The sequence below is a fragment of the Ostrea edulis genome, chromosome 7 (assembly GCF_947568905.1).
Source record: "Ostrea edulis chromosome 7, xbOstEdul1.1, whole genome shotgun sequence".
In the NCBI taxonomy this organism is placed as follows: Eukaryota; Metazoa; Mollusca; class Bivalvia; order Ostreida; family Ostreidae; genus Ostrea; species Ostrea edulis.
Genome location: NC_079170.1, coordinates 82,981,004 through 83,008,536, shown reverse-complemented (window position 1 = coordinate 83,008,536; position 27,533 = coordinate 82,981,004). Strand labels below are relative to the sequence as shown.

At 35.3% G+C, this 27,533-nt stretch overlaps 1 protein-coding gene across 1 annotated transcript; it reads right to left on the bottom strand.

Annotated features, from left to right (window-relative positions):
- Nucleotides 1-279: 279 nt before the first annotated feature.
- Nucleotides 280-6,796, bottom strand: LOC125657066 (sulfotransferase 1B1-like). The gene is made up of 6 exons (XM_048887702.2): nt 6,740-6,796; nt 5,534-5,708; nt 3,128-3,445; nt 2,337-2,440; nt 1,921-2,104; nt 280-880 (listed from the first exon to the last, which is right to left on the bottom strand). The coding sequence occupies exons 2-6, from the start codon at nt 5,706-5,708 to the stop codon at nt 777-779; spliced, it is 885 nt and encodes a 294-aa protein (XP_048743659.2). The 5' UTR covers nt 6,740-6,796; the 3' UTR covers nt 280-776.
- Nucleotides 6,797-27,533: the final 20,737 nt, after the last annotated feature.

The following is a 27,533-nucleotide window of genomic DNA, read 5'->3' as shown; positions in this document are numbered from 1 at the left end:
GTGTCCAGGGGTCCGTGTTTGCCCAACTATCTATTTTGTATTGCTTGTAGGAGTTATGAGATTGATCACTGTTCGTTATCTTCACCTTGCATTCAAAACAGAGCACAACACGGTTTTATGGAAGTACTGGGAATGAACAAGTGTGATTCGTTATAAACTGGATTCGTGACATCCAAGAAGTTCATGTAGTAAAACTAACGGGACTGAAAATTATTTCGATGTGACCGTGTTTTTTACCGTGCATACTGATAATTGATTTCATAACAAAATACAGTATTATATGATTAAAAAGATGTTTATTGAAATATACATGTATCATCAACACATATCCATGTAAACCAAATCTATGCTGCCTCTAAATAAATGTATATGGAATACATGTATATTAACAAGCGCTTACTTTAAGGTATAATGCACAATACTTTGTAAAAAGATACATTTGAAGTATAGATCTCAAGGAAGATCCCTTATATCAATAGTCTGACTCCAAAATGATATATAACAGTACAGCAATGAATACACATCTCAGTGATGAAAAATGATATTTCTGTGTCCTTTAAGTCCATTGTACATTGTAATTTTCAGACATTTTAGTAAATTGTTGAGATTCATGTCTCTTCTCCTTGATACGGCTTCTTCGTTTTCTGTAGTAACGGTGAGGTAGATCTATTATCTATATCTTCCTGCCTAAAGTCCATGCAATGTCTCACTGTTTTATAATATATATGTATTAAGTTTGATTTTGTCTTCATTCAACATTTCACTTTGATCGTTCTTTAGGTGTACTTGATTTCAAAAGGGATTTTTGCGGCCTCTACCAATGCATCCACTGCCTCACTCTGGGCAACTTTCAGCCAATTCTTCCAATCCCCTGATTTACCTGTATCCAAAACAAATTGTGTTAAAGAGCTTTACTATTCAATAAAACAACGTTTGATTCGCATGCAAGAAATTCTCACACGATTCGCAAAATCCTTTTACGCGTGATTATTTCTCGCAGCGAACTAGTAATATTATGTTTCTTGTATTTATTTAAGATAATCTCATTCCCGAAAATTATTTGCCGTGAAACAGTTCATCACTAGTATATCGCAAAAATAAAGTCATTGCGTTAATTATTATATCTACGATGTTGTAGTAAAAAATCTAGCTTGTCAGAATACCAAGAATATTCTCCAAGATTTGTATGAATGTTTAACCTTGTTTATGAACAGATGAAACTTCCATTGGGCTAGATATATCTGGATCCCCTGATATGTACATCTGACTGGACTAGCTCTACTGGTGACTGTCAATTTATAATGCTATAACGAACACAAAATTACAACAAACACGGAGCCCTGGAAACACCAGAGATGGGATCAGATGCCAAAGAGGAGTAAGTATCTCTCTTGACCGGTTTCGTATAAACAAATCGCTTCCTATTTTGTATTGCAATGCCTACTTTATCAGAAAACAATGCACATGTTTTAAGGCCTAGATGAATTATTTAATTCAGACCTATATTTCGTTCTACATTCCTCTGAAATCTGCATGCAGTAATGAATCTGAGATCACCGGTAATATAGAGTAAGATAACCCCTAGAATCGCAACCCCCGGGAATTAGTTTTAGAGTAGATATTTCTAGAAAGGGGTGTACTGGTTTGGGGAATCTTAATAGACTGTTTTTAACTAAAACGTCAAAGAATATATTTTTGGTAATTAATCTCAATTTTTCGAAAGATTAAAATATATTTGAAGGCAGGATTCACGTGAGCATGATTACATATCAAACAAATTGATGTTTGATACGCAAACTACAATCAGCTGGATTAGTATATACTATATTGAATATGTAAATCAACCTATAATACATTGTATTAAAGGGGGGGGGGGGGGTCTATCAATAGAAACGGATGTTCACAAATCGTATTATTTACCTTTTCTGTACAGTATATGTGTGTCTTTTACATCAGTCATAATGCTCATGGACGCGGGGACGTGGCTGTTCTTGTATGTTGACATTGCTTTAAACTCGCACTTATTCGCAATTTCACTGATCAGTTCGTCACTCGTGTCCAGATTCAGGAAGACGGCAATCTTTTTTACGTGTGTTTTAAGATCCTAAAATGAAAGATCGTTAATTCAGAAGAGAATACACAATGTTAAACTCTCAATTTTGTTATCAATTCTTTGCAATATTAATCACATGTGTAAAAAAACCCAGAAATTTAATAATTTTATGTGTAGGACCACATAGCATTGAACGCTGAGGAAAATTTACAGAAGGCCCCGGGAATCTATACTTTAGAAAGGTACGTGTAAGCTAACTGTGATCGGGCGGATGATCCGTTACCTTTTTCATGTCTTCGTAGCAGAGATTTAAGAGAGGGTACGATGGATTATCTTCCTGGAAATTGGTCCATTCTTGTAAATATCCTGCCCAAGAACCTCCAATAACTGAAATGTAAACATGAATCATCAGTGTCGTCGTCTCTTTTGAGGTCGTTCTGTGCTATCGTCTCTTGAGGTAGTTCTGACATGTATGTGAATTATATGTACATGACATTTTCATGTTTTGGTGATATGTTTTCGATATATGTATTAGTTACAGACAGGACAATAATCAAAACTTGTATGAAATAGGGAAGATAACGAAGAGTGATCAATCTCATAAATTTCATAAAGAATACGAAATTAAGAGTACGACAAACACGGAGAATTGAAATCACAAGAAGTGGGATAAATGACTATGAGAAGTATCCCGTTGACCGGTAACTCATATCGTATAATGATAACTTATAAATAAATTACTTTCATTTTTAAAAATGCATATGGACAGGAACAGTATGAATCGTCACGCCAGAATACTAACGCTTAAGCGCTTCATCAAACGTATGCTGACGTAAATCGTTGCAGATCACTTTCAAAACAAAATAATTTCTTATGTATGTATTAACATTATAATTTCACTTCTGTCGAAAATTCCCAGCCATTAGGATAGACGAATTGTATTCAAAAAGACCCATGCACGCATTATTCACAACTGCAATTCCTTCATGAGGAAATCGTTATATGTATCAAAATAATTGGTAAAGATATTAAATGCAATAATATTGGAAAAGTAAATATTCTATTTTATCTTACGTTGTCCGGTGATGTACATATCGAAGAAGACGTCAAATTCCATGTCTTTCATCAGTTCTCCAGCTTTCGTCTTCTTGATGAAATTAAACATAGACACACTGACGTCTTTTGGATTTCTGTAGATGTTGACGATTTTACATTTCTTGTCCATGAAGTCTTTCGGCATGTGTCGAGGTACCAAATGGGACACATAAACACCATCTGTCACCTGCTTGAGTTTCTCTACGGGGAACATTTCTATGAGAGGTGGCACTTTGTCGTGATACTCTGAAGACTTATTTCGTAACATGTCCACCACTTCATAGCACCAATGCGTCCCTACAGAGATCAAATAGATCATATTGAGATATCATCATGATTAAATCTATACAGTCAATATGTCTGATGTGCAGTTGTCTATGTCTCGTGGTCAGTGCTTAATGTGGTCACTCTCTCCAAGGGAAGCAGATTAGTGGATTTGTTATACAATTTGTAAGATTCAATATAATATTTTGAACTAACATTCCTTGTGTTTAATATATGATCAATATAACAGTGATCAATTTCATAACTCCTATAGCGGCCTCCGTGGCCGAGTGGTTAGAGCATTGCGCTCAAAATCACACGGCCTCTCACCTCTGTCGGCGCGGGTTCCAATCCCGCTCGTGTCGGTAAGTGAAAAAGTTTCTCAGTTTACTTTCGGAAGGTCGGTGGTCTCTTCCCAGGTACATTGTATCTGGGTTCTCTCTTCCACCAATAAAAACTGGGCGCCACCATATAACTGAACAATTGTTGAGTGTGGCAGAAAACATCGAAACAAACAAAACATAACTCCTATAAGCAATACAAAATAGAGAGTCGGGCAAACACGGACCACTGGACACACCAGAGGTGGGATCGGGTGCCTAGGAGGAGTAAGCATCCCTTATCGACCGGTCGCTCCTGCCGTGAACCCTTTATCATGTTCAGGTAAACGGAGTTATCAGCAGTCAAAATCAGTGTACCACGATCGGCTTAACAATCGGTATGAAACACGTCAGAGAGGATTTAACCCAATGATAGGTTGTATTGACGAACTGGATCGTTATAACGACCATAGAATTTGCGAAATGTTGACTTCAATAGAAACTGTTGAAACCCCTGTACCATCAACTTGTTTGTCAGTAGCCTACCTCGATTTAAAAACTGACTATACCCAGAACAAGCTCTTGCATATCGAATCAGTTGAGATATATAAACACCATATGCAGGTGGTAATGGAATATTGCTACATAAATAAGGGAAGTTGACGATACAGTTGAGTTGTCAATTTGTCCTTAAGGAAGTTAGCTCCTGAGCTATTGAGTATAACTGTGCAGGATGCTACAACTAAGTATTCACTGGTTCAATATTGATTCCATTGGTGCAAATATATTACACATCTATTGCTCAACCCTATCTAGTTGAAAATTTTGTGTCAATTCAAATTTTGAAAGTGTCTGACAAGGACTGTATTTTGTGGCGAAGGATTCACTAACCAAAAAGTTCTAATTCTGCATGATATTACAGTTTCTGTTTCATCCAATGTATCTTCTATTCTTATACTCCTATACATGTATTTCAGTTTTATAATTTATGATACAGGTAGTTGAGACTTGAAACTGGTTCCAAGAATTCAAAAATTTGATATCCAACCCCCACTTTTTAGTTGCATTTTAAATTGGAAGACGATACCTTGAAAATCATGTAATCTTTTTAGAAATTGACATTACTCCTAATATGTCCTTTTAAACTTTCAACTTTGATATCATGAAGTTGTTCGTAAATCAAGTGCAAAAAGGTCATTATTTATTTCGATCCTTTACTAGTATTAATTTCTTTTTTCATCTGTAATGTTAGAGGACATTATTATGTATCTATTTTATCTACTGATTAATTTGTGTTGCTTATGTAGTGTTGACACAGAAAAATAAAGTTTAATTGAATAATTTTTAAGTGCAAAAAGGTCATGTTTAGAACACTATAGCTCAATAACAAGCGTTGCGACCCCAGTTTTTCTTTTTAATCTCCCAATTCTCCTTCAATGTAAAAATACATTCCCAAAAAATTGACATTACTCCAAATGTCAGTTGCGAACATCTTTAATGTCTGCTTTCAATAAAATATCTAGTATGAAACAGAAGTGGACGACTCTGTGGTGTCCTTTATTTCGAGCTCACGTGGATATATCAAATCGACATATCAATGAAAGTTATTGTTAATAGACAAAACGTCATCGATATATCTAAACATCACAAAATCAGGGAAGTTGAGTTATTGGGAAAGAAATAGATACAAACCTTTTTGTTTTGGTGTTTTGAATGATATTTGAAACTTTAAACTTGGACTAACTAAAACCGTAATTTAAATTACTAATATACTATATATACAGCATGTTAAGTTACGAACCAGACTTGGGGTATGAAATCACACAGACATCGCTGTCCCTGAATGGCATATCATTTAACTGTTTCATTTGTTCCACTATGCCCCCCATGATGCTGACAGGAAATAGAAATCCGTCATATTCCACAACCTGCATTACCACCTTGCCGCTGGGATCTTTAATATCTTTTATACTCATCTTAAAAAGAAAGACACAGTCAGTTAAATACTAAATACATTCCGTTGAATACTAAATTAAATTTAGGGAGATCGAGAGTAGATTAACGCAGTCAGTTAAATATATATAGTCATTTAAGATACTAGAATAACGCACGTGCTTAAATCAGAGAGAGAGAGAGAGAGTTAACAAAATGATAGAATAACATACATATTTTTAGTTTAGCAAGACTAGATACAATCAGCTAAATACCCGAATGACCCGTATGTTTATTTTAAAAGAAGGTGTAAGTAGTTAAACACATTGTATTGGAGTAATCAAATTACGCTGTGGTAGAAACACATAGAATTAGCTATGATTTATAAGGGGCAATTCAAGTTAATCGCCCGTTCAGATTACAGAAATGACATACAACTCCCGTATAAAACGACGGCATTAATTACATAGATACAGTCTCTGATCATTGATTATAGTGTTTTAGATGCTTTAGATGTTTTAGATCTAGTGCAAATGCACGAATAAAAAGAGTTTTTTTATTATTATTATTGAATCGCAATAAGTTAGGTATGGTAAAGAAACTACGTAATATATATATAAACATTGTACGAAATGTCAACTTTTGTTCCTTGACCGGAGACACACTAATGTCTTATAATAGCATTATTATAGTATCTTAGATGCATAATAACCTAGTGAAATGCATTTTAAAACGTCGTATACAATCATACAAATAAAAGTTTTTTTAATTGAATCTCATTAAATCAGGTATGGTAAAGAAACTACATAATATAAGTAAACATTGTACGAAATGTTAACTTTGTTAAATGACCAGGGACTTAATGTCTTATAATAGCAATGGTCACCCCATACATGTACATCACGGTATCTGTAAAACTAATGGTCACTCATTAGTGAAGTCTGATACCACATGGATCAAGATAGCTGAGGTATAATTATCCACATGGATCAAGATAGCTGAGGTATAATTATAGAAATGGATTCCACGAGCAATCAGTTATATATTATTATTTTTCTACATTGCTTGTTCTTACCTTAGATTTGTCTTTTTGTCGATAAACGTTAACTTTTATTTGTATGGAGTCAATGAGCGCTTTGTTTATTCGATGGGATATGAGTGTATATATAGGGTCTGTAGTCGTTCTATATACTCACCTGTTACATCACCAAGCCACGTCGCAGTTTTTAACACTGACATTATACTGCAGGGCCGGGTCATCTCCGCACACATTACTTCAGTTTTAGGCCAGTATTGAAAATGTATGCGATGAGAACTTTGGGGAAATTTCAGTTTGCGAAACTGACTTTAAAGTCCTATAGACTTTCGGTCCATAATCATTTCATTTCCTATAGACCACAACAAATTCCTATAGACCGACATTTATCATGCAATATTCATTGTTATTTAAAAATGAATAATAGACACAAATTCGGTTTGGTAATTTGTTCATAGTATTTGTTCATAGTTTAATTATATTCGTTTTCAATTTCATGCACGTCAAGCATTTCAGATAGAATTTCGTTTTCTTTCTCATTTTGTTCCAGCTCAGTTTCACTGCCTGATTCTTCATCTAAGTCACATTTACTACGTTTCATTTTCTCATGATTTTCAGCGACTTTAGCCTTGCTGGAACTTGTTGTACTGACCGCTTTCCGTTTGATTCAAGAGCGTGCACCTTCCACATATTTTTAAAACCGTTCAAAAAGGACATTCCCAATTTGCACGAAAATGGCGTACATGGAAGTAAATATCAAATTGACTCCCCAACCACTGTTGAAAATGGAATAATCTGATTCGAATGACTTGTAATTACATTGTGGAGCATTTTATTACAGTCAAGGGGTGAACAGAAACATCAGCATACTACATGTATATATAAATTAGTCCCACTTCTCATATATGTTTAATAAACGGCGGGGAACCAGGTTTTTTTTACTCAGAATTATTATAGACAAGTCAGTCTATAGCTATTTTTATCGTTATAGACCGATTCGATTTTCTATAGACATTGTCTATCGGTCCATGGTTAATTTCGCACACTGAAATTTAAAAACAACAGGAATCAAGTCTGTGTTAGAACAGGTGATCCACAATCTTCCTCACTTTCCAGGATATAAATGCATCGTATCAGAGACATGTATCGGAGTTAAATATGACTCTTATCGTATACAGAAGTTACCCATACCAGTTTATGTCTCGCAGACGACCACATTTTGTTAACCTTCTCTCAAATTTATATCTTCCTCAGAAAAGAAATCATAATAAAGTTGTTTTAAAAAGGTTTATATTTCAAAGTTTCCAACCATAGCGGGCTAAGAAGCAGACAAGCTGATTATTGTCAATTGTTAATGGTTTATTATAAATGGAATGGAAAAGGATTTTTTTTTTTTTTAGAGACGGCATTAATTGGATTGAAAATTTCACTATGATGAATGAACAAAACCTCCGAATTCATATTTTAAGTATAACAGTATAAATAATGGAGAAGTATAAATTCAAGTGTATGCATTGTGTCTATGTTCATGACCTATTCCCCTGTTTTATTACGCCGTTTTATGAAAATAGCTGCACCATGCATTAAATCTGAAGACAGATATGATATGTCATTTTACATTACATCAAAATGGAAGGTGCATTTAGTACATTAACTCCGGTCTAGTTATAGGCTTACATCAGAAATTTTAAAGGTCTAATTCTTCAACTTTTGAAATACAGGAATGTTCACCTTGTAATGTATGTTAACATCAGAAATTGCTTTAACCTTTCGTATGTTCTGATTAAATCAAAATAGCTAGAATCCATCAATGTTTCCCAGACACATGTGTTATATATGACACCGTGAAGCGATGCGGATCAGGTTGAAATTTACATAGAAATAAACAGAACTCTGTACAGTCATCACAGTCCATCTGTCACACAGTGCTTCTTCTATTTACACCCAGACATCAATGGATGTTAACGATACAAGGGAATGTATATTATGTTGATAAGTGCGTTCTATATCGTCAACCTTTACATACTAATCCGCGGAATGTCACGTTCAGTACTAGTCGAATATATTGCTAATCATATCGTGATTAACAAGCATTCTTTACTAAGAAAAGTGTTTTCCTAACATTTGGGAGGTAAGAAAGACATGCTATACTGCCGTGTCAGTCTCTGTCATGTATTATATGTATTTAACAGTCTATGAACAGTGTATGTATCGAACGGCTTTTACTGTATATATTGAGCGAGTTATGGGAATTGTACGATCAAATGTGTAATGGGCGATAAACGTATATTTCCCGATTATATATCATTATATGTTGGACAATTACGTGCATTGGACGAAATTCAGGATGTACATATTTATGTTGGATGATTATGTGTATTTAACGAGATACATGTATGAATATTCAAGAAATAAAGATCCCGTTTTCGTGTATATTGCAGGATGACTTCTGATTGATTGAATGTATGTTGTTTAACACCCCCTTAAGAACGTTTCACTCATATGGAAACGTCACCACAGTCGGTGAAGGGTAGCTGCAATGATGTAGCCCTATCCAATTTTTTTTTATTCTGATGTTTTCGGGATAGGGCTACAATTCCATAGGATCTCCGTAATGGTGCAAAATAATTTTATGAATAACCGATAATGAACTCTGTGTATTAGTCCCAAATGTTGTTTACACCAAAAGGAGTACCAACTTTGTGCTCGGGGAGGTCTAATAAAGGTGTTTTTCATTAAATATAATGTACAGCATGCAAAATTCTTCGTCTGCTCCGCCATGCTTGTTATCGCGAGATCTCGTAGGTGGATCTAATGAAAAACCTAAACGTTGACAATCAGCGCGAAAATGTAGTTACTCGAGCCACTTCAACAAAGAAAGGAAAATCATATTGTTGAAGAAAGAATTTACACTCTGCTGTTCGGTTTTTAACTTGATATTAAATTCAAACCTTTTCAATACCGACGAAATAGCTTTCGCCTCCATACTTGTCCATTGATGTAAATACTACCTTATATGGCATATGCAAATGACTTGACAATCGGAAGTTGAAACTTCGGAACATCAAACATGGCGCACAAATATGAATGAAGAAATTGGAATTTATCGAAATTGTTGAAAACGGTAGAATAGAGCCTCACTAATCTTAAGTTGCAGGTTGTAAATTTATATATTGACTAAGAAACATAGAATATCATTTTATTTACGTAAAGAAAGTCAGGAAATGTTTAGCATGAGCGCAAATGTTGCGGGAGTGAATCACCCCCGCATTTGCACCATTACGGAGATCCTAAGGAGTTGTAGCCCTCTCCCTAAAAAAAAAAAATCAGAGAGAGCTACATTATTGCAACTAGGTGAAGGGCTGCAAAATTTAGGTCAATGCTCGACGCTGATGGTCATTGAACAGGTAGGGATCTTTATCGTGCTACACCTGCTGTGGCACAGGACCGCGGTTTATGTAGTCGCCTCTTACGACAAGCAAGGGGTACTGATGACCTATTCTAACCCGGATCGAGAAATGATGTTTTGAAATATAAAAGCCAGGTTGTTAGTCGAAGCTTTCATTAAACAAGAAAGTATTTTCTTTGTTGTTTTATCGGGTGATGGAGATGGCTACATGTGGCATTCCAGGGGAAAAAATCGATAAAATGTTTTGTGCGATTCTAGCTTCCTTCATCACCCGATAAAACGACAACGAAAGACTTTAATAATTTATAATTACAAATAAACTCTGCAGTGCCTAGATATATACCCTCTTTACTTAATACACTTACGTGTTCTTATTTACCGTCGTCTTTCAACTATAGTCCAACTGGACATGTCATTATTAGTGACGTTGATGCTGAAAATGAAGACATAAAAGCACTTAATTTAAAAGATGCTAAATTCAGAGAACCCCGGTCTTTCAATTAACGACAAAACTTCGTCTTTATTATGAATTTTGTCGAAGACTATGTCAAACGATGGGCTAAATATGAAAATAAAAAAAAAACACAAAAAAACCCCAAAAAACGAACTCGATACCTTGTCAGAATGGATTAAAAGTATAAGACGAATATTAAAATCCTGTATTAGACATATCAAAACAAAAGTATGTACAATCTATACTTCTGTGTTTAGTAAACCAGAAGTGATAAAAGAATTAGATAGGTTACATGATGGATATGTTTGGTTCCAGCTGACAAAGCTAGTAACAACATTGTCTTTGTTTGTAAGGCCCATTATTACAATTGTATTTTAAACGCACTTGGCTTCATTTTACTTTTGGTAATCGTTCATATACTCCAACTGCATATCCTTTCAAAAGATGAAATTCTTTGTTTAATATCCCAGTCAATGTGAGTTACCGTACCTATGCTGGATTCCTAAACTTCACAAAAACACTACATTGCTGGATCGAGTAAATGTTCTATGAAGCCCCTATCGTTGCTCCTCCCGAAAATACTAACAGTTGGGAAGGAGAAACTTCAAACGTACTGTGACACAACGCATGCCAGACGTGGCGTAAATCAAACTTCATCAGCTTCCCATATCTATATTGCAATGTTCCATTATCACCTGATTCGATACACAAGAATTTGATCAGCGTATGATCAGTTTCTAAATTGAGGCAAGCTACTGACGGACAACTTGATGTTAATGAAGGTTTCAATAGTCTCGTTTAATGTCAGTATTTCGCAAATTATGTGGTCGTTAAAATGATATATTTACTTGTTTGGCACGCTGTTTTTGGCTATATTTAGATCTAAAACTTCATAGTTATTTCGGATTTCAAACATTTCGGTTGAGCATCACTGAAGAGACATTATTTGTCGAAATGCGCATCTGTTGCATCAAAATTGGTACCGTATAAGTTTTACATTTAATCAATACAACCTATCATTGGGTCAAATGCTGCCTAAGGTGTTTCATACTGGTTGTTAACACACTAATTTTGACCTTGACGACGCAGACAAGTGATATTAAATACTCCGATCGGACTAGCTTGCTACAAAACATGTTTTCATCGTCTATGGTGAAAGCAATGTTAATTTCAAAAGAAATGTAAGAGAAAAGATTCAGTAAATGTAAATATATTTCAAACATTTCGAGACCAAAGAGGTTATCATGCTTCATCCATGAAAAATAAGAACCTTATTTCCATTCTACTACGCCCGAGATCGTTGACCTCTACAGCTATGAATTAGGTCACCGTGACGTCATGACACTTTTCGAAACGGACTAGGCTTACACGTTTTTTGCTGACGAAAAAGGTATACTTTTTCTAGTAGTTCTTTTGACATATTAGACATTTTATATTAATTGCCTTGAATACACAGTTCATAGAACTACACATACCTGGAAGAAGGTTAATTTGCCTGCTTATCGATATCTATCGATCGCGGAATACAGACGATTGATTCATATTGTTTTCCAGTCATTCATAAATTTGTTTTGTAACGTACATGATTAATATTTTAGGATTATAAAGTTAATTATCAGTTTATTGTTGTATTGCCAAAATCACGAAGTGCAACGAGATGTGTATCAATTTTCTTATAATCAGTTATTACTTATGAAGGTATATAGCAGAATAATGACCGCGGCATTCCTTCGATCTTTCGTGGTAAAATTAATGATTACGTGTATTTGACGATAAGATGTATTTGACAAAATAGAAAATGTATGTATATTTGACAAGATATAGGTATATATTGAACGAGTTCTGTATATCCAGCAATTTACATGTATTAAATAAATATGTGTACAGGAGTATAGTGCTACCTCTGGTGTGTCCAGGGGTCCGTGTTTGCCAAACTCTCAATTTTGCATTGCTTATAGGAGGTATGAGATTGATCACTGTTCGTTATCTTCACCTTTCATTTAGATATTTAACATTTACTGTGTGTATATTTTGCTTAACATGTACTGAAACAAATTGCACTGATAGAGACACATTTTGCTTCAATCTGTTTTTAGTACGTCTATCCTCATGTAAATAAACACATTCCAGGAATTCCGAGATCAATTTTAAGCGTTGTTAAAATTATTGGTAAATACTTTTTTTCTGGTTAATCTTTTACTTGAATTTAGAATGATATATAACGCCTACCAATATCACACAATGGTTTATTTGAAAAGTTTGGTGTTTGTCTTTCTTGGGTTTTTTCTTTACCATATATATATATATAGAGAGAGAGAGAGAGAGAGAGAGAGAGAGAGAGAGAGAGAGAGAGAGAGAGAGAAGGGGTACAATATATTGATCATCGCACTTTTTAAGATGCAAGACATATATAAACAGAATTATATCAATGTCAAAAATTTCTATTCCTGATTGGTTGAAATACGTTTTTGATATTTGCATTAACCGAAAAATGTATTCCACTATCGTCAAAAACTTCGTTTTGAAAGTGGTTATAAGTTTCTTAAACTTTTCCTCTAGATAAACTATTGTTTATGATTTTAAAAAGTTAATTATTACAAGTAATTCCAAAAATTATTGCATTGGTTGAGTGGGATGCCAACCGAAAAATATACATGAAAACGCGTAAAACGTAACCGTTATGGGGAATCGCGCATCGCTTGCTAACGCGAGGTTAATTTCAGGATGCCTGTTTTGCATTGTACAAATACATGTAGCTACATTTGTAAAGTCAACAGGGTATCATTTGCCAGCTGAGGTTTGACTGATTTATCAGAGGTCGCAGGCAAATGAAGAAGAAAGGTCTGTTGAGGGTGTATTGTTTCCCTACATAGAATTCCCTGCATGTCTGTGGCATCGCACGGAGTTCCCCTCTGGGTATAAACTGCCACTATTTACGTATCACCACAATAATATCAAATTCAATCAGTGTTTTATGTTTATCTGCGGAATTGGTAGAGTCCAGCATTAATTTCCCCGCACGACAAAACGGAAGAATAACGTAATACTGCATAATTCTAAGTGATTCTGTATTCAGACACTGGGCCATTGCAGACCTAGGAGGCGTAGACGCTAATTCTATCTGTCTGTTACGAAATTCCGAAAAAAAGATTTCATATAAATAATTGTTTTTCCTTCATCCATTCGTCTTCTGAACAGAATATTTTCTGCAAACTTATTTTCAAAAGATACCTGATGTACTGACATTTTAAAGGGAAATAAAATAAATCATCAATCTAATTATCAGAATAAGCTCCAACACTTTCTACCAGATGGCATTAAACATATCTTCTTCTGATTTGAACTGCAGTTTCTGATGCACACAGAATGGTTAATAAAGCAGTCAAAGAAAAACACCGGAAATGTAAATATAATCAAATAAAACGTCACTCATTATGTTAAATAATAAAAATGTATCATAAAACGGGAGATTGGGGAGGGGGGGGGGGGTCAGACCACTCTAAATCCGCCCACGTATTATATCAATTTGTTAAATGTAAGTAATATTGATTTATATAGAATTGATTAGGAAATAAATTACCACGAATGTAACAAATGCTTATGAATATGTCCAGTTAATTTTTAAATTTTCGAAAGCATAATTTTTTTTAGCTTCAATCTATCATGAAGGCAACCTTAACGTCACGATTAAACTTTAATACAGCGACCCTCAACATACGCAGGGGATTCAGCATGATCGTGCTGAAGCTTTTTTGTTTCCATGGTAAGGTTGAATTAAATATATATATATATGGTTTCAATGCGCACCCCTTCCTCACACATGCCTCCCAAATCATACAGATGTTTTAACATATTGTATTTGGAAGGTTTCACGTTTGTTATAAAGATAGTCCAATTCGATCAGACCTAAAGTCTTAACATGCAACAATGCAGTGGGTTAATTTTGAACGCTCAGCTACGATTATAAACATGTTGCGATATCAAATAGTTTACATACCCAATGTTTTTGCCTTTGAGAATTTTACAGGTTGCGATGATTGCCATTTTCTGATGAATCCGTTGCAGTTGTTAAACAGTGTGATTATTATTCTTGATAAATATAGTATGTCTATTTTAACGGCTGGAAATTCCCACAGAAATGAAAGTAGAATGTAAATATAAAATATATAATTTCATTTGAAAATACATGAGGGTATTACATAGGCAATGTAATGCCTTTCTAACATATTTTCATTATATAATAAATTAGTCATAATGCAGGTTTTTATCATAGAATAAAATTATGACAGAAAGACAGTATCCACATGTATGAAATGAAATCTATTTCTGAAGAAAAAAATTGGGAAGGCAAGATTGTCTGAATGATTGTGTACTTAAATTGAACTGAGAAGTACAAGACAACTAACTTCACTTGTATCAAATAAGGAATGCTATTATAATTATTTTTCGAATTTTGAGAGTTTCATTCAGACACATTCTTGGATATACATGCATGGATTAAATCGATTGTAAAAACATTATATAGAATTAAAAATGGCTATCGTGAGCAACAATATAGGGTCCAACATCATTTTCCGTCGGGGGTTTCATCTATTCAACCCCCAAGAGGGCTCTGTCCTGAACCTGCTAGAAGTCTTGACCCCCCCCCCCCCCCACCTCACCACTCTGGGGTTGGTTCCACGTCCCGGCACCAAACGTCTTTGTGACGTTTATGTAAACATGGGTTTCTGAATAAAAAAATGATAGGATTGTCATAGATAATAAGTAGATAATTAGAACACGAAAAGGTCGTTGCAATCTGACTTAAGTACAGAACTCTACTAAATAAATATAATGCAGGTCTCACTATAGTCAGAGTGTTGTTGTTGTAGATGTTATGCTATTAACATGATAGTCTACAGGGGCGGATCCAGGAATCTTTGAAATGGGTGTGTGTGTGTGTTCTACCACTAATTTTGGTTTTCAAGGGGGGGGGGGGGGGGGGGTCCACCCTCAAAATGCGTTATTTTTACTTTTTTTTAAAAAGCAAAATGTCATGACGAAAAGAGAGGAGAGGGGGGTCCGACCCCAGGACCCCCCTCTGGATCCGCCACTGGTCTATAATACGAGTACCCCCTTGATGACATGCATGTAGTATATAATTTTCTTCTGTAGTGTATTTGATTTTATTCGGTGTGAAATATATGTGTTTTCTATTGATATATGGCATTGATACATGTATTCATACATGTAATTATCATTAAACGAACAAAACATGCGCCAATCTAAAGTGAGTATAAAAAAATTCCTAAGATATAAGTGTACACTGTACTGCAGTCTGTACAAAGACCCACAACAAAACACGTGAGTTCTAGTGTACACTGTACTGCAGTCTGTACAAAGACCCACAACAAAACACGTGAGTTCTAGTGTACACTGTACTGCAGTCTGTACAAAGACCCACAACAAAACACGTGAGTTATAGTGTACACTGTACTGCAGTCTGTACAAAGACCCACAACAAAACACGCGAGTTCTGAGGTACTGCAGTCTGTACAAAGACCCACAACAAAACACGTGAGTTCTGAGGTATTTGCACTGCTGACGTGATGGATAACGACTGTCAGAACTGGCTGCTGAAAACTAATTCCCCGTATGAAAATAAATTACATGAAAATACCAACGGTCAATCTTGTGAACACTTCTGTCTCCTCGGCTGACAACAATAAAGTATAATGTGACAGATTCTGTCGCCTCCACAGCAGCATTGTTTGATTACTTCATTACCAGCATTTCCGATGAAATTTTACAGACCTTTCTAAATTCATTCTACCTCATAAGTCATAAGTCTGTTAGCTTACCTCGACCAGTCGCGATAGATCAGTGGTAGAGCGTTCACTTGAAGTCTTCGTAAAGTCTGGAAGGCCGTGAGTTCGAGCCCCGCTCACGCCATGGTCGCATCAAACGTATTATCTGGCGGCCGCCAATTAATTTATGTGGCGGCCACAAGTTCATTTTACTGGCGGTCGCCATGTAACTTAACTGGCGGTCGTCACTTCCTTTATATGGTGGCCCCCAACTCAATTTAAAGGCGAAATCCCTCCCCAATGCTGACCCTCCATTTTTTAAATTATTTTTTTCTTTGACAAATTTCAATTTCTGTTATTTTGGCAATTAGATTTTGGAACGCAGTTCGCAGTTCACTATTCGCAATTCAATAGCGACTGCATTCTAGAACGCAGTTCACAATTCAAATTTCTATATGCATAAAACAACACCACACTGGAATTATAAGGATGGGGTGCCAGTTACAAACCCCAAACACTGTGAAGAAATTGTGATGGTAATCTCTCTGGTTACGGAGATCCGCCCCTCCAATTTTTATGCATAACGCATTACACTTAGTGAATAAACATCGGGTTCGGAATCATCGAAGACCCCTACCCAGGGGACTGAAATATTTATGGTAGGGTGTTAGTGGTCCTCTCCCACCACTGTGAAGAAATGGTGATGTTACTCTCTTTAGTTTTGGAGATCCGCTCCTCCGACATTTTTAAATAACACATTACACTTAGTGAATAAACATCGGGTTCGGAATTATTGAAGATCCCTACCCATGGGACTGAATTTTTTATGGTAGGGTATTAGTGGTCCTCTCCCACCACTGTGAAGAAATGGTGATGTTACTCTCTCTCTAGTTACGGAGATCCGCCCCTCCAATTTTTATGCCTAATACATTATATTTAGTGAATAAACATCGAGTTCGGAATCATCGAAGACCCTTACTCCAGGGACTGAAATTTTGGTGGTAGGGTATTAGTTGTCCTCTCCCACTACTGTGAAGAAATGGTGATGTTACTTTCTCTAGTTACGGAGATCCGCCCCTCCAAGTTTTATGCATAACGCATTACACTTAGTGAATAAACATCGGGTTCGGAATCATCGAAGACCCCTACCCAGGCAACTGAAATTTTTATGGTAGGGTATTAATGGTCCTCTCCCACCACTGTGAAGAAATGGTGATGTTACTCTCCCTAGTTACGGAGATCCGCTCCTCCAATTTTTATGCATAACGCATTACACTTAGTGAATAAACATCGGGTTCGGAATCATCGAAGACCCCTACCCAGGAGACTGAAAATTTTATTGTAGGGTATTAATGGTCCTCTCCCACCACTGTGAAGAAATGGTGATGTTACTCTCTCTAGTTACGGAGATCCGCCCCTCCAATTTCTATGCTTAATACATTATATTTAGTGAATAAATATCGGGTTCGGAATCATCGAAGACCCCTACCCCGGGGACTGAAATTCTGGTGGTAGGGTATTATTGATCTTCCCCCACCACTGTGAAGAAATGGTGATGTTACTCTCTCTAGTTACGGAGATCCGCCCATCTAATTTTTATGCATAACGCATTACACTTAATGAATAAATATCGGGTTCGGAATCATCGAGAGCCCCTACCCCGGGGACTGAATTTTTTGTAGTAAGGTATTAGTTGTCCTCTCACACCACTGTGAAGAAATGGTGATGTTATCTCTCTAGTTACGGAGATCCGCCCCTCCAAGTTTTATGCATAACGCATTACACTCAGTGAATAAACATCGGGTTCGGAATCATCGAAGACCCCTACCCCGGGGACTGAAATTCTGGTGGTAGGGTATTAGTGGTCTTTCCCCACCACTGTGAAGAAATGGTGATGTTACTCTCTCTAGTTACGGAGATCCGCCCATCCAATTTAAGTGTTTTTTCTACCTAATATCACTCTTCTTCACTTTGATGATTGTAAATTAGTCAGATATCTAATACAAACTCAGAGTGCCTTAAGATATTTGCGAAAAACTTGAAATTTCAGTTTACCTGCCATCAAAAGGTATATGTAGCTGACTTCCTTAAGCGTGATATCTGAAAATTGATGACATATCACGATACCCAATATCACTACTCGCCATACGTATCGTTGTAAGTTAATTAAATATATGATTTAAACACGGAGTTCCTTAAGGTATTCACACGGATCTTGAAATTCCATTGTACCGATAATCAAAATGTATAAGTAACTGTGTCAGAATAATATATTGTTATCTTTATCATTAATGTGATTGGATCTCCAATTTCAAGACGATGCGTTTAATTAATCCCGTTTTTGTGATGAAGACACGTGAAGCCGAAACCTATATATTAACCTATAACGTCATTAATTATATTACGAATCCATTTACTGATGGCGCACGTAACCATGCCAACTAAACCCGTGTAATTTAAAAAAAACAACTACTGTAATTGTTATCAAAACAAGTTCCACACCTATTGTTCTAATTTTGGCAAAACTGGGATACCAGTATAGATACAATACCTATACCGTACAATATAGATATAATTACCTATACTGTACAATACATATACATTACCTATACTGTACAATATAGATACAATACCTATACTGTACAATATAGATACAATACCTATACTGTACAATATAGATACAATTACCTATACTGTACAATATAGATACAATACCTATACTGTACAATATAGATACAATACCTATACTGTACAATATAGATACAATACCTATACTGTACAATATAGATACAATTACCTATACTGTACAATATAGATACAATTACCTATACTGTACAATACATGTAGATACAATTACCTATACTGTACAATATAGATACAACAAGAGGTACTGTGAGCAATGCTCACTAAGAATACCCCCCGCTTACCCCAATCTCCCAAAGGGTGTTGGTAATAGGTAAAACTTCAGTATTATGATCCAAAAGGTATCTAGGAACAGAGCATCTCCATGCGATGAAAAAAGCCGTTAAAGAATTTAAATGGAAACCATATTGCTACTTTGATGTCCAGTGCGCGTGACCTTTGACCTTTTGACCCCAAAATCGATAGGGAACATCTTCATCCCATGGGTAGTCCATATGTATGATATGGTGACTGTAGGTGGAAAGGATCTTCATCTCATGGGTAGTCCATATGTATGATATGGTGACGGTAGGTGGAAAGGATAACGCTTTAGAGCCCGGAAACCATATTGCTACTTTGATGTCCAGTGCGCTTGACCTTTGACCTTTTGACCCCAAAATCGATAGGGAACATCTTCATCTCATGGGTAGTCCATATATATGATATGGTGACGGTAGGTGGAAAGGATAATGCTTTAAAGCCCGGAAACCATTGCGTCTACAGACGGACGGACGGACGGACGGACAGACAGACAGACAGACAACCCGATTCCAGTATACCCCCCACAACTTGTTGCGGGGAGTATAATTACCTATACTGTACAATGTAGATACAATACCTATACTGTACAATATAGATACAATTACCTATACTGTACAATACATATACATTACCTATACTGTACAATATAGATACAATACCTATACTGTACAATATAGATACAATACCTATACTGTATTATATAGATACAATACCTATACTGTACAATATACATGTAGATACAATACCTATACTGTAAAATATAGATACAATACCTATACTGTATTATATAGATACAATACCTATACTGTACAATATAGATACAATACCTATACTGTACAATATAGATACAATACTTATACTGTACAATATACAATACCTATACTGTACAATATATATACAATACCTATACTGTACAATATAGATACAATTACCTATACTGTACAATATAGATACAATTACCTATACTGTACAATATAGATACAATACTTATACTGTACAATATACATGTAGATACAATACCTATACTGTACAATATAGATACAGTTACCTATACTGTACAATATAGATACAATACCTATACTGTACAATATAGATACAATACCTATACTGTACAATACATATACAATACCTATACTATGCAATATACATGTAGATACAATACCTATATTGTACAATATAGATACAATTACCTATACTGTACAATGTAGATACAATACCTATACTGTACAATATAGATACAATACCTATACTGTACAATATAGATACAATACCTATACCGTACAATATAGATACAATACTTATACTGTACAATATACAATACCTATACTGTACAATATAGATACAATACCTCTACTGTACAATATACAATACCTCTACTGTACAATATAGATACAATACCTATACTGTACAATATAGATACAATACCTATACTGTACAATATAGATACAATACCTATACTGTACAATATAGATACAATACCTATACTGTACAATATACAATACCTATACTATACAATATACAATACCTATACTGTACAATATAGATACAATTACCTATACTGTACAATATAGATACAATTACCTATACTGTACAATATACAATACCTATACTGTACAATATAGATACAATACCTATACTGTACAATATACAATACCTATATTGTACAATATACATGTAGATACAATACCTATACTGTACAATATAGATACAGTTACCTATACTGTACAATATAGATACAATACCTATACTGTACAATATAGATACAATACCTATACTGTACAATATAGATACAATACCTATACTGTACAATATACAATACCTATACTATACAATATACAATACCTATACTGTACAATATATATACAATACCTATACTGTACAATATACAATACCTATACTGTACAATATAAATACAATACCTATACTGTACAATATAGATACAATACCTATACTGTACAATATAGATACAATTACCTATACTGTACAATATAGATACAATTACCTATACTGTACAATATACAATACCTATACTATAGAATATACAATTACCTATACTGTACAATATAGATACAATTACCTATACTGTACAATACAGATACAATACCTATACTGTACAATAAACAATACCTATACTGTACAATATAGATACAATACCTATACTGTACAATACAGATACAATACCTATACTGTACAATATAGATACAATTACCTATACTGTACAATATAGATACAATACCTATACTGTACAATATAGATACAATACCTAGCCGCTGACACCATCGTATATCGGCAGAATTAATTGTTGTTAAAACAATCGGAGTTAGACTTTTAGAACTGTGTATTCTACATGTGCATCATAACATACTTAGATACATTTATCACAATTACCAGAACCAAAAACAAAAGAAGAAGGGAAAAAAAAAGAAAGAAGACATCATTTGTTTTGCATGCACTTTCATTGTAATCTAACAGCCATTGATCAGAGACACAGAACTCTACACTTGACACCAATTTCCAAACATAATAAAAAAAATACATTTATCAAAGTACTGAGAGTACTCATACAAGGGAGCATGTTTGTTGGGAAAAATATACTTCATCTTGACCTTTAATGTTGTGACCTGAACACCAATAAGGGTCATACACGCTTTTAAAAAGGTAACAACTGTTTCAAGATCGCTCACTGTCAAATAGAGTGTTCTCAAGATATGAGCAGAGCATTGTCTTTATATTGTAGTAGTTTGATCTTGACCTTGGACCTAATAATGAATATGGGTAATCTTCTTTCTAAAGACAGAGACTGTACCAAGTCTGAACTTATCAAGCTAAGGGTTGTTTAAATATTAAACAGACAGAACTTGGTTTACAAACGAACCCAACTTTTTCTTGCAAAAACAATGTCCCTTCTTTTATAAAAGGGGGGATAAAACTAAATCAAAAGTGTACTTAACTTTAAGCATTTATTTTAGAATATGCATAAAGCTGATAATGAAGAAAACCCAAACATTTGGTAACACTGTATAAACTGATAACTCAAAAGGTATGGTAGCAAATTAATGTTACATTTGGCAAAAATGGCACAGTGTAAAATGAAGATAACGATCAGTGACCAATCTCATGCTAGTAACTCCGATAAGAATACAAAATTAAGTGGTAGTTTAAGACGGACCCCAGAGGTGGGCTCAAGTGTCTAAGGGGATAAAGCATCCTTGTCGATCGGTTACACCCTCTATGAGCCCTATATACTGATGAGGTAAACGTAGTGATCCGTAATCAAAATCACTGTAAAGAACGGCCAATTAGCCTGAAATATATCAGACAACATTAGATCCAATGGTAGGCTGTACAAACTAGATCGTTATAATGGCCATATAATTTGCAAAATGCTAACTTTAAACGAGACTGTTGAAACCCCAGTAACACCAACTTGTTTGTCAGAAGCCTGCCTTGATTCAAAACCTGGCCATATGCAGAACCAGTGTGATGAATCAGTTGAGATAACTTACATATATGCAGGTGATAACGGAATATTGCTGCACATTTAGATCTATTAACATTGTTCATTTTCACTCATATGTTGAAATGAACTCGAAATAAGACACCACAGTCTTCCATATTTGCTTCATATTTGGATGTTTTATTGAACATATATGTTAACCGCAAACAACTCAACCTATGACAGCTTCTCCATTGTTAACTTCCCGTATTTAGGTATCAAAATCCCATCCACATCATTATTATTGCATATGGTGTGTATATTTCTTAACTGATACGACACACAAGAACATGTTCTGCATATGATCAATTTTTAAATTGAGATATGCTTTTACAGGGGCTTGAACCGTCTCGTTTAAAGTCAGCATATCGCAATTTCTATGATCGTTATAACGATCTGATTTACAGACACAGCCTGTCATTACGTCGAATTCTGTCTGGTGTGCTTCTTATCAAATGTTAGGTCGTTCTTTATATACTAATTTTGACTATGGATTATTCCGTTTGCCTGATTAAGATATATGGCTCATGGCGGGTGTGACCGGACAACAGGTATTGCGTACTACTCCGAGGCACCCGATCCCACCTCTGGTGTGTTCAGGGGGCCCGCGTTTACCTTTCAATTAATTTCGCATTCTTTATGGCATTGGAAAGGTTGCTCGCTGTTCGTTAACTTCACTGTTCGTTGCATTACGGGGCGAGATCAAAAGATCGATGTTGCATAAAAATCTAAATTCATATAATTAGGGGGAGGGGAAAGAATCTTCCTTGAGTTTCTGTCATCCGGCATCGATTACACTTTTGTGAAAACAAAGACAAGTGACTGTTAAAAACCACATACTATTACATTTTAATGAACATTTAATAGTTTTTGTGAATAAACAGTAGAAAATGTATACATGCAGAATGTTATTTATAATCCTATGTTTTTACTTGTTAAACGATATTAGTTTCAACATTCATTATATTTAATCTTAAAGGGGTGGGGTATTGGTGAAAAATACGTGAAATTAGGTGTGTGTAGGTTTTTTTTTTTTATCAGACATTGAACTCTTGATCTCGCCCCTAACTGGTCCATGATCAAAATAACGAAAAATACTATAGTAATAGTACTGTATTGCATTGTACTGGTTTAGATCTATTATCAAATGTAACAAAAAATATACAATAATACTGAGCTATTTAGAGTATACATTTATTGTGTGTTAACGTTGTCTCAGTAACACCAGACACTTACAAAATTTAACATTGCCTTACGCTTAATGACACTAGACACCAATTTGTATAAAGAAGAAAACAAGGCTTCAGAACCATGATCTTTTTTGTGACATTTCATAGATTAGAAAAACAACCACAACCTTGGAGTTAAGATAATGAAAAATTACACAGCAGCAGCAAGACTCTGAATCATCTAAATTCGATCACACTAAAGACTGAAGAATGATGAAACTAGGTTAATGAAAAAGAAATAATCCCATAAATAATTTTCACGGAGTCTCATAACAAAGCTGTATAAATTGTCAACTGTGTCCCTCCCCTACATAGCGGTTCTTCCGGTGAAACATGTTGCAAATAACTTGACATTTCATCTACAAAAATAATTATTCTCCATCAGATGCTTTCAAATGGCAACTCAAGACTAAATAGTTCACCTTGATAGAGACAGGGGAAGTTCATGTGGTATATGAAGTATCATTTTTCAACAGCACTGCCTTATTTCTTGGTCTTGTGTTTAGAATAACAAGAAATCCTTGTGTCCTAACACAATCGTATCTACTCGGCTATTTCCGTAACCACAAATTACGCCGGTTACGGAAAAAGACGAGCATGAACCGATTGATCCTGACTGTCACCCCGAATGCGATGCAGCGTCTGACCTTGTTCCACGATATATTTCACATGGCTCTGTTGAAGGGTCTGAAATCCTCACGAAACCTATAAGCCATGCTCATTATAAATATGCATTAGTATTTTCACTATTGTTGAAAATGTTGTACATGTATCTCAACTAATTTGTGTGATTGATGAAATAGAAAAAAAAAATTTCAAGGTTTTAGAATTGGTATGTCAATTGACCTTTATTATTTCCAATGAGATCATGCTTTTGAAATATGCACAGATATTGAAATCTAACTTTTACACACTCCATTTTCCTCCAAACTGCAAAGTCAGATCCAGGACAATGTTCCGTTAGGTATACTATTATAAGTGATATAACTTACCTGTCACAAGATATTGCAGTTACTTCAATTTTAAAGACAATCATGTAGGAAGTATATTTGTCTTCAAACGTCATTAAATTTGTGGCAATGATCCGTTTTAAAGCTGTAGGGTCTGCAGATGTGCTGTTTATTATTGGTCGGCCACTGCGACATCACTGTGTGGACGGTGTATAAGACAAGGCATCTTCGCTACCCAAGGGTTTTCGGTCCACTCCGTTTCCATTTATGGGGGAGCGGAGTTGAACGAAAGCTCTTGGCTCGCGAAGGTGAGAACAAGACAATCCTCAAATGTATATACCAGAGGTGGGGGCCGGTGTCTAGGAGTAAGCATTCCCTGCCGACCGGTCACAAGCCTTATATCTTCATCAGGTAAACAGAGTAATCCGTAGTCAAATTCAATGTGTAATGAACAGCTTATCAATTGGTATGAAACAGGCTACATAGCATTCAACAGGTACATGTAGGTTGATCATGCATTTCCAAATAAGATTATATAATGACCACAGAATTGTAAAATCCTGACTATGATATTGTTGAAACCCCTAATGTAATATTCAACATGTTTGCAGGTAATCTGCTTCAGATTGAAATTTGATCATAAGCAGAGCATGTTCTTGTGTATTTAATGAGTTCTGAGACATGACAACCACGTTCAGGTAATAATGAAAATATTGCTTCATGAATATGGAAAGTTGAGATGGAGAAGCTGAAGTCATCATATGTGTTATAAATTTGAGGTGTTAATCTGCCGTTAAAATATTCATTTATGGTAAAACATTCAAATATGAAGCAGATGTGGATGACTATTGTTTTTTTTTTCCGGGTTCACTGGGATGAATAAACGTATTATTGATACATAAAATGTTGTCAGTATGATGTACATGTATCTAGAAGTGTTGAGTTCAGGAAAAGTATGCCAATGTGAGGCATTTTATCACAGATCTGACATCCAAAACACCTGTAACCTTCGCATTCAAATGTCTCGCTTGGGACAGCAATAGCAACATTAACTACATGTATGTGTTCTGTTGTCCAAAACGGAGCCTCACTCATGAGGCAAACACACTTAAAGGGACTTTTGTTTTTAACTTTTAATGATCAAAATGTACGGTGTAACGTATTTAAAAAAAATTGGGTTTTTATTAAAGAATTTGTATAAAAGTTTGTTTCTGGATAAAAATCTAGAAAGCATAAGTATCTTCCTGGAGAAGAAATAATATTAAACATAAACAATGACAAAATCCTTTCACATGTGTACAGTTTTCCATCCAAGAGACAGTTCTTGTACAATCATCATATTTATTCTCTTCATAACAATCTAATTTAATATCAATTTATCATCAACTCCTGGATTTTAGTTTTTTTTCTTCTTTTTTTTTATATCATTTTTGAAAATAAGACTGTCATTGTTTTATATATAGGGATTTTAATGACTTATAGGGAAAATATAGGAACCTTCAAGTTTATAGGAAAATATAGGAATAAATAGGGACCTGACACCCTGATTTTGGTGATTATCTCCCCTTTAAAGGGGGCATGGCCCTTTGTTTCAACAAACTTTAATCCCCTTCACCTAAGGATGATTTGTATCAAGATTGGTTGAAATTGATTCAATGGTTCTGGAAAAGAAGATTTTCCTATCCATCTGCATGTAAAAGTTTGATCCCCCCATTGTGGTCCCATCCTACCCCGGGGACCATAATCTGAACAAGTTTGAATCTACTCCACATCAGGAAGATTTCAGGTAAAACTCCACTCCTTTGGCCCAGTGGTTCTTAAGAAGATTTCTAAAGATTATCCTTTAAATACCCCCCCCCCCCCCCCCCCCCCCCCCCAAGAGTAATGGTTTTAACAAACTTGAATCTCCACCATGTCGGAAAGCTTTCATGTAAATGTCAGCTTTTCTGGCCCAGTGGTTCTTGAGAAGATTTTTAAATGACCCCCCATCCTATTTTTGCATTTTTGTGATAATCTTCCCTATGAAGGGGGTATTGCCCTTCATTTGTACAACCTTGTATGCCCTTCACCAAATGATATTTTGTGCAAAGTTTGGTTGAAATTGGCCAAGTGGTTCTGGAGAATAAGAGGAAAATATTAAAAGTTTACGGCAACGACAATGGAAAGTTTTGACCAGAAAAGCTCACTTGAGCCTTCGGCTCAGGTGATAACATGAATCAGTCCCTTTGACATTATACCTATCATAGGTACCATCCATAGCTCAGGGATGTGACTGAATTCCTCAGAAATCAGAGGAAAACTGGTCAAAAAGGGAGGAACACACCTCACCCTACCTGGAAAAATATCATTTTCTGCCACTTTAGATAAAAGCCAGATCGAGTGTTTCATTTTTTTTGAAAATTGAGCAAATCAGAGGATTTCCTCTGAAAAGAGGAAAAATCACACCCCTGATAGCTATATGTCCAATAAATTACACACAAATAAAGGTCGACATAGTCATATAGATACACTGCGCATCGAAAATATTTTCTCACAACACGCTCATGAAACAAAACAAAAAATAATC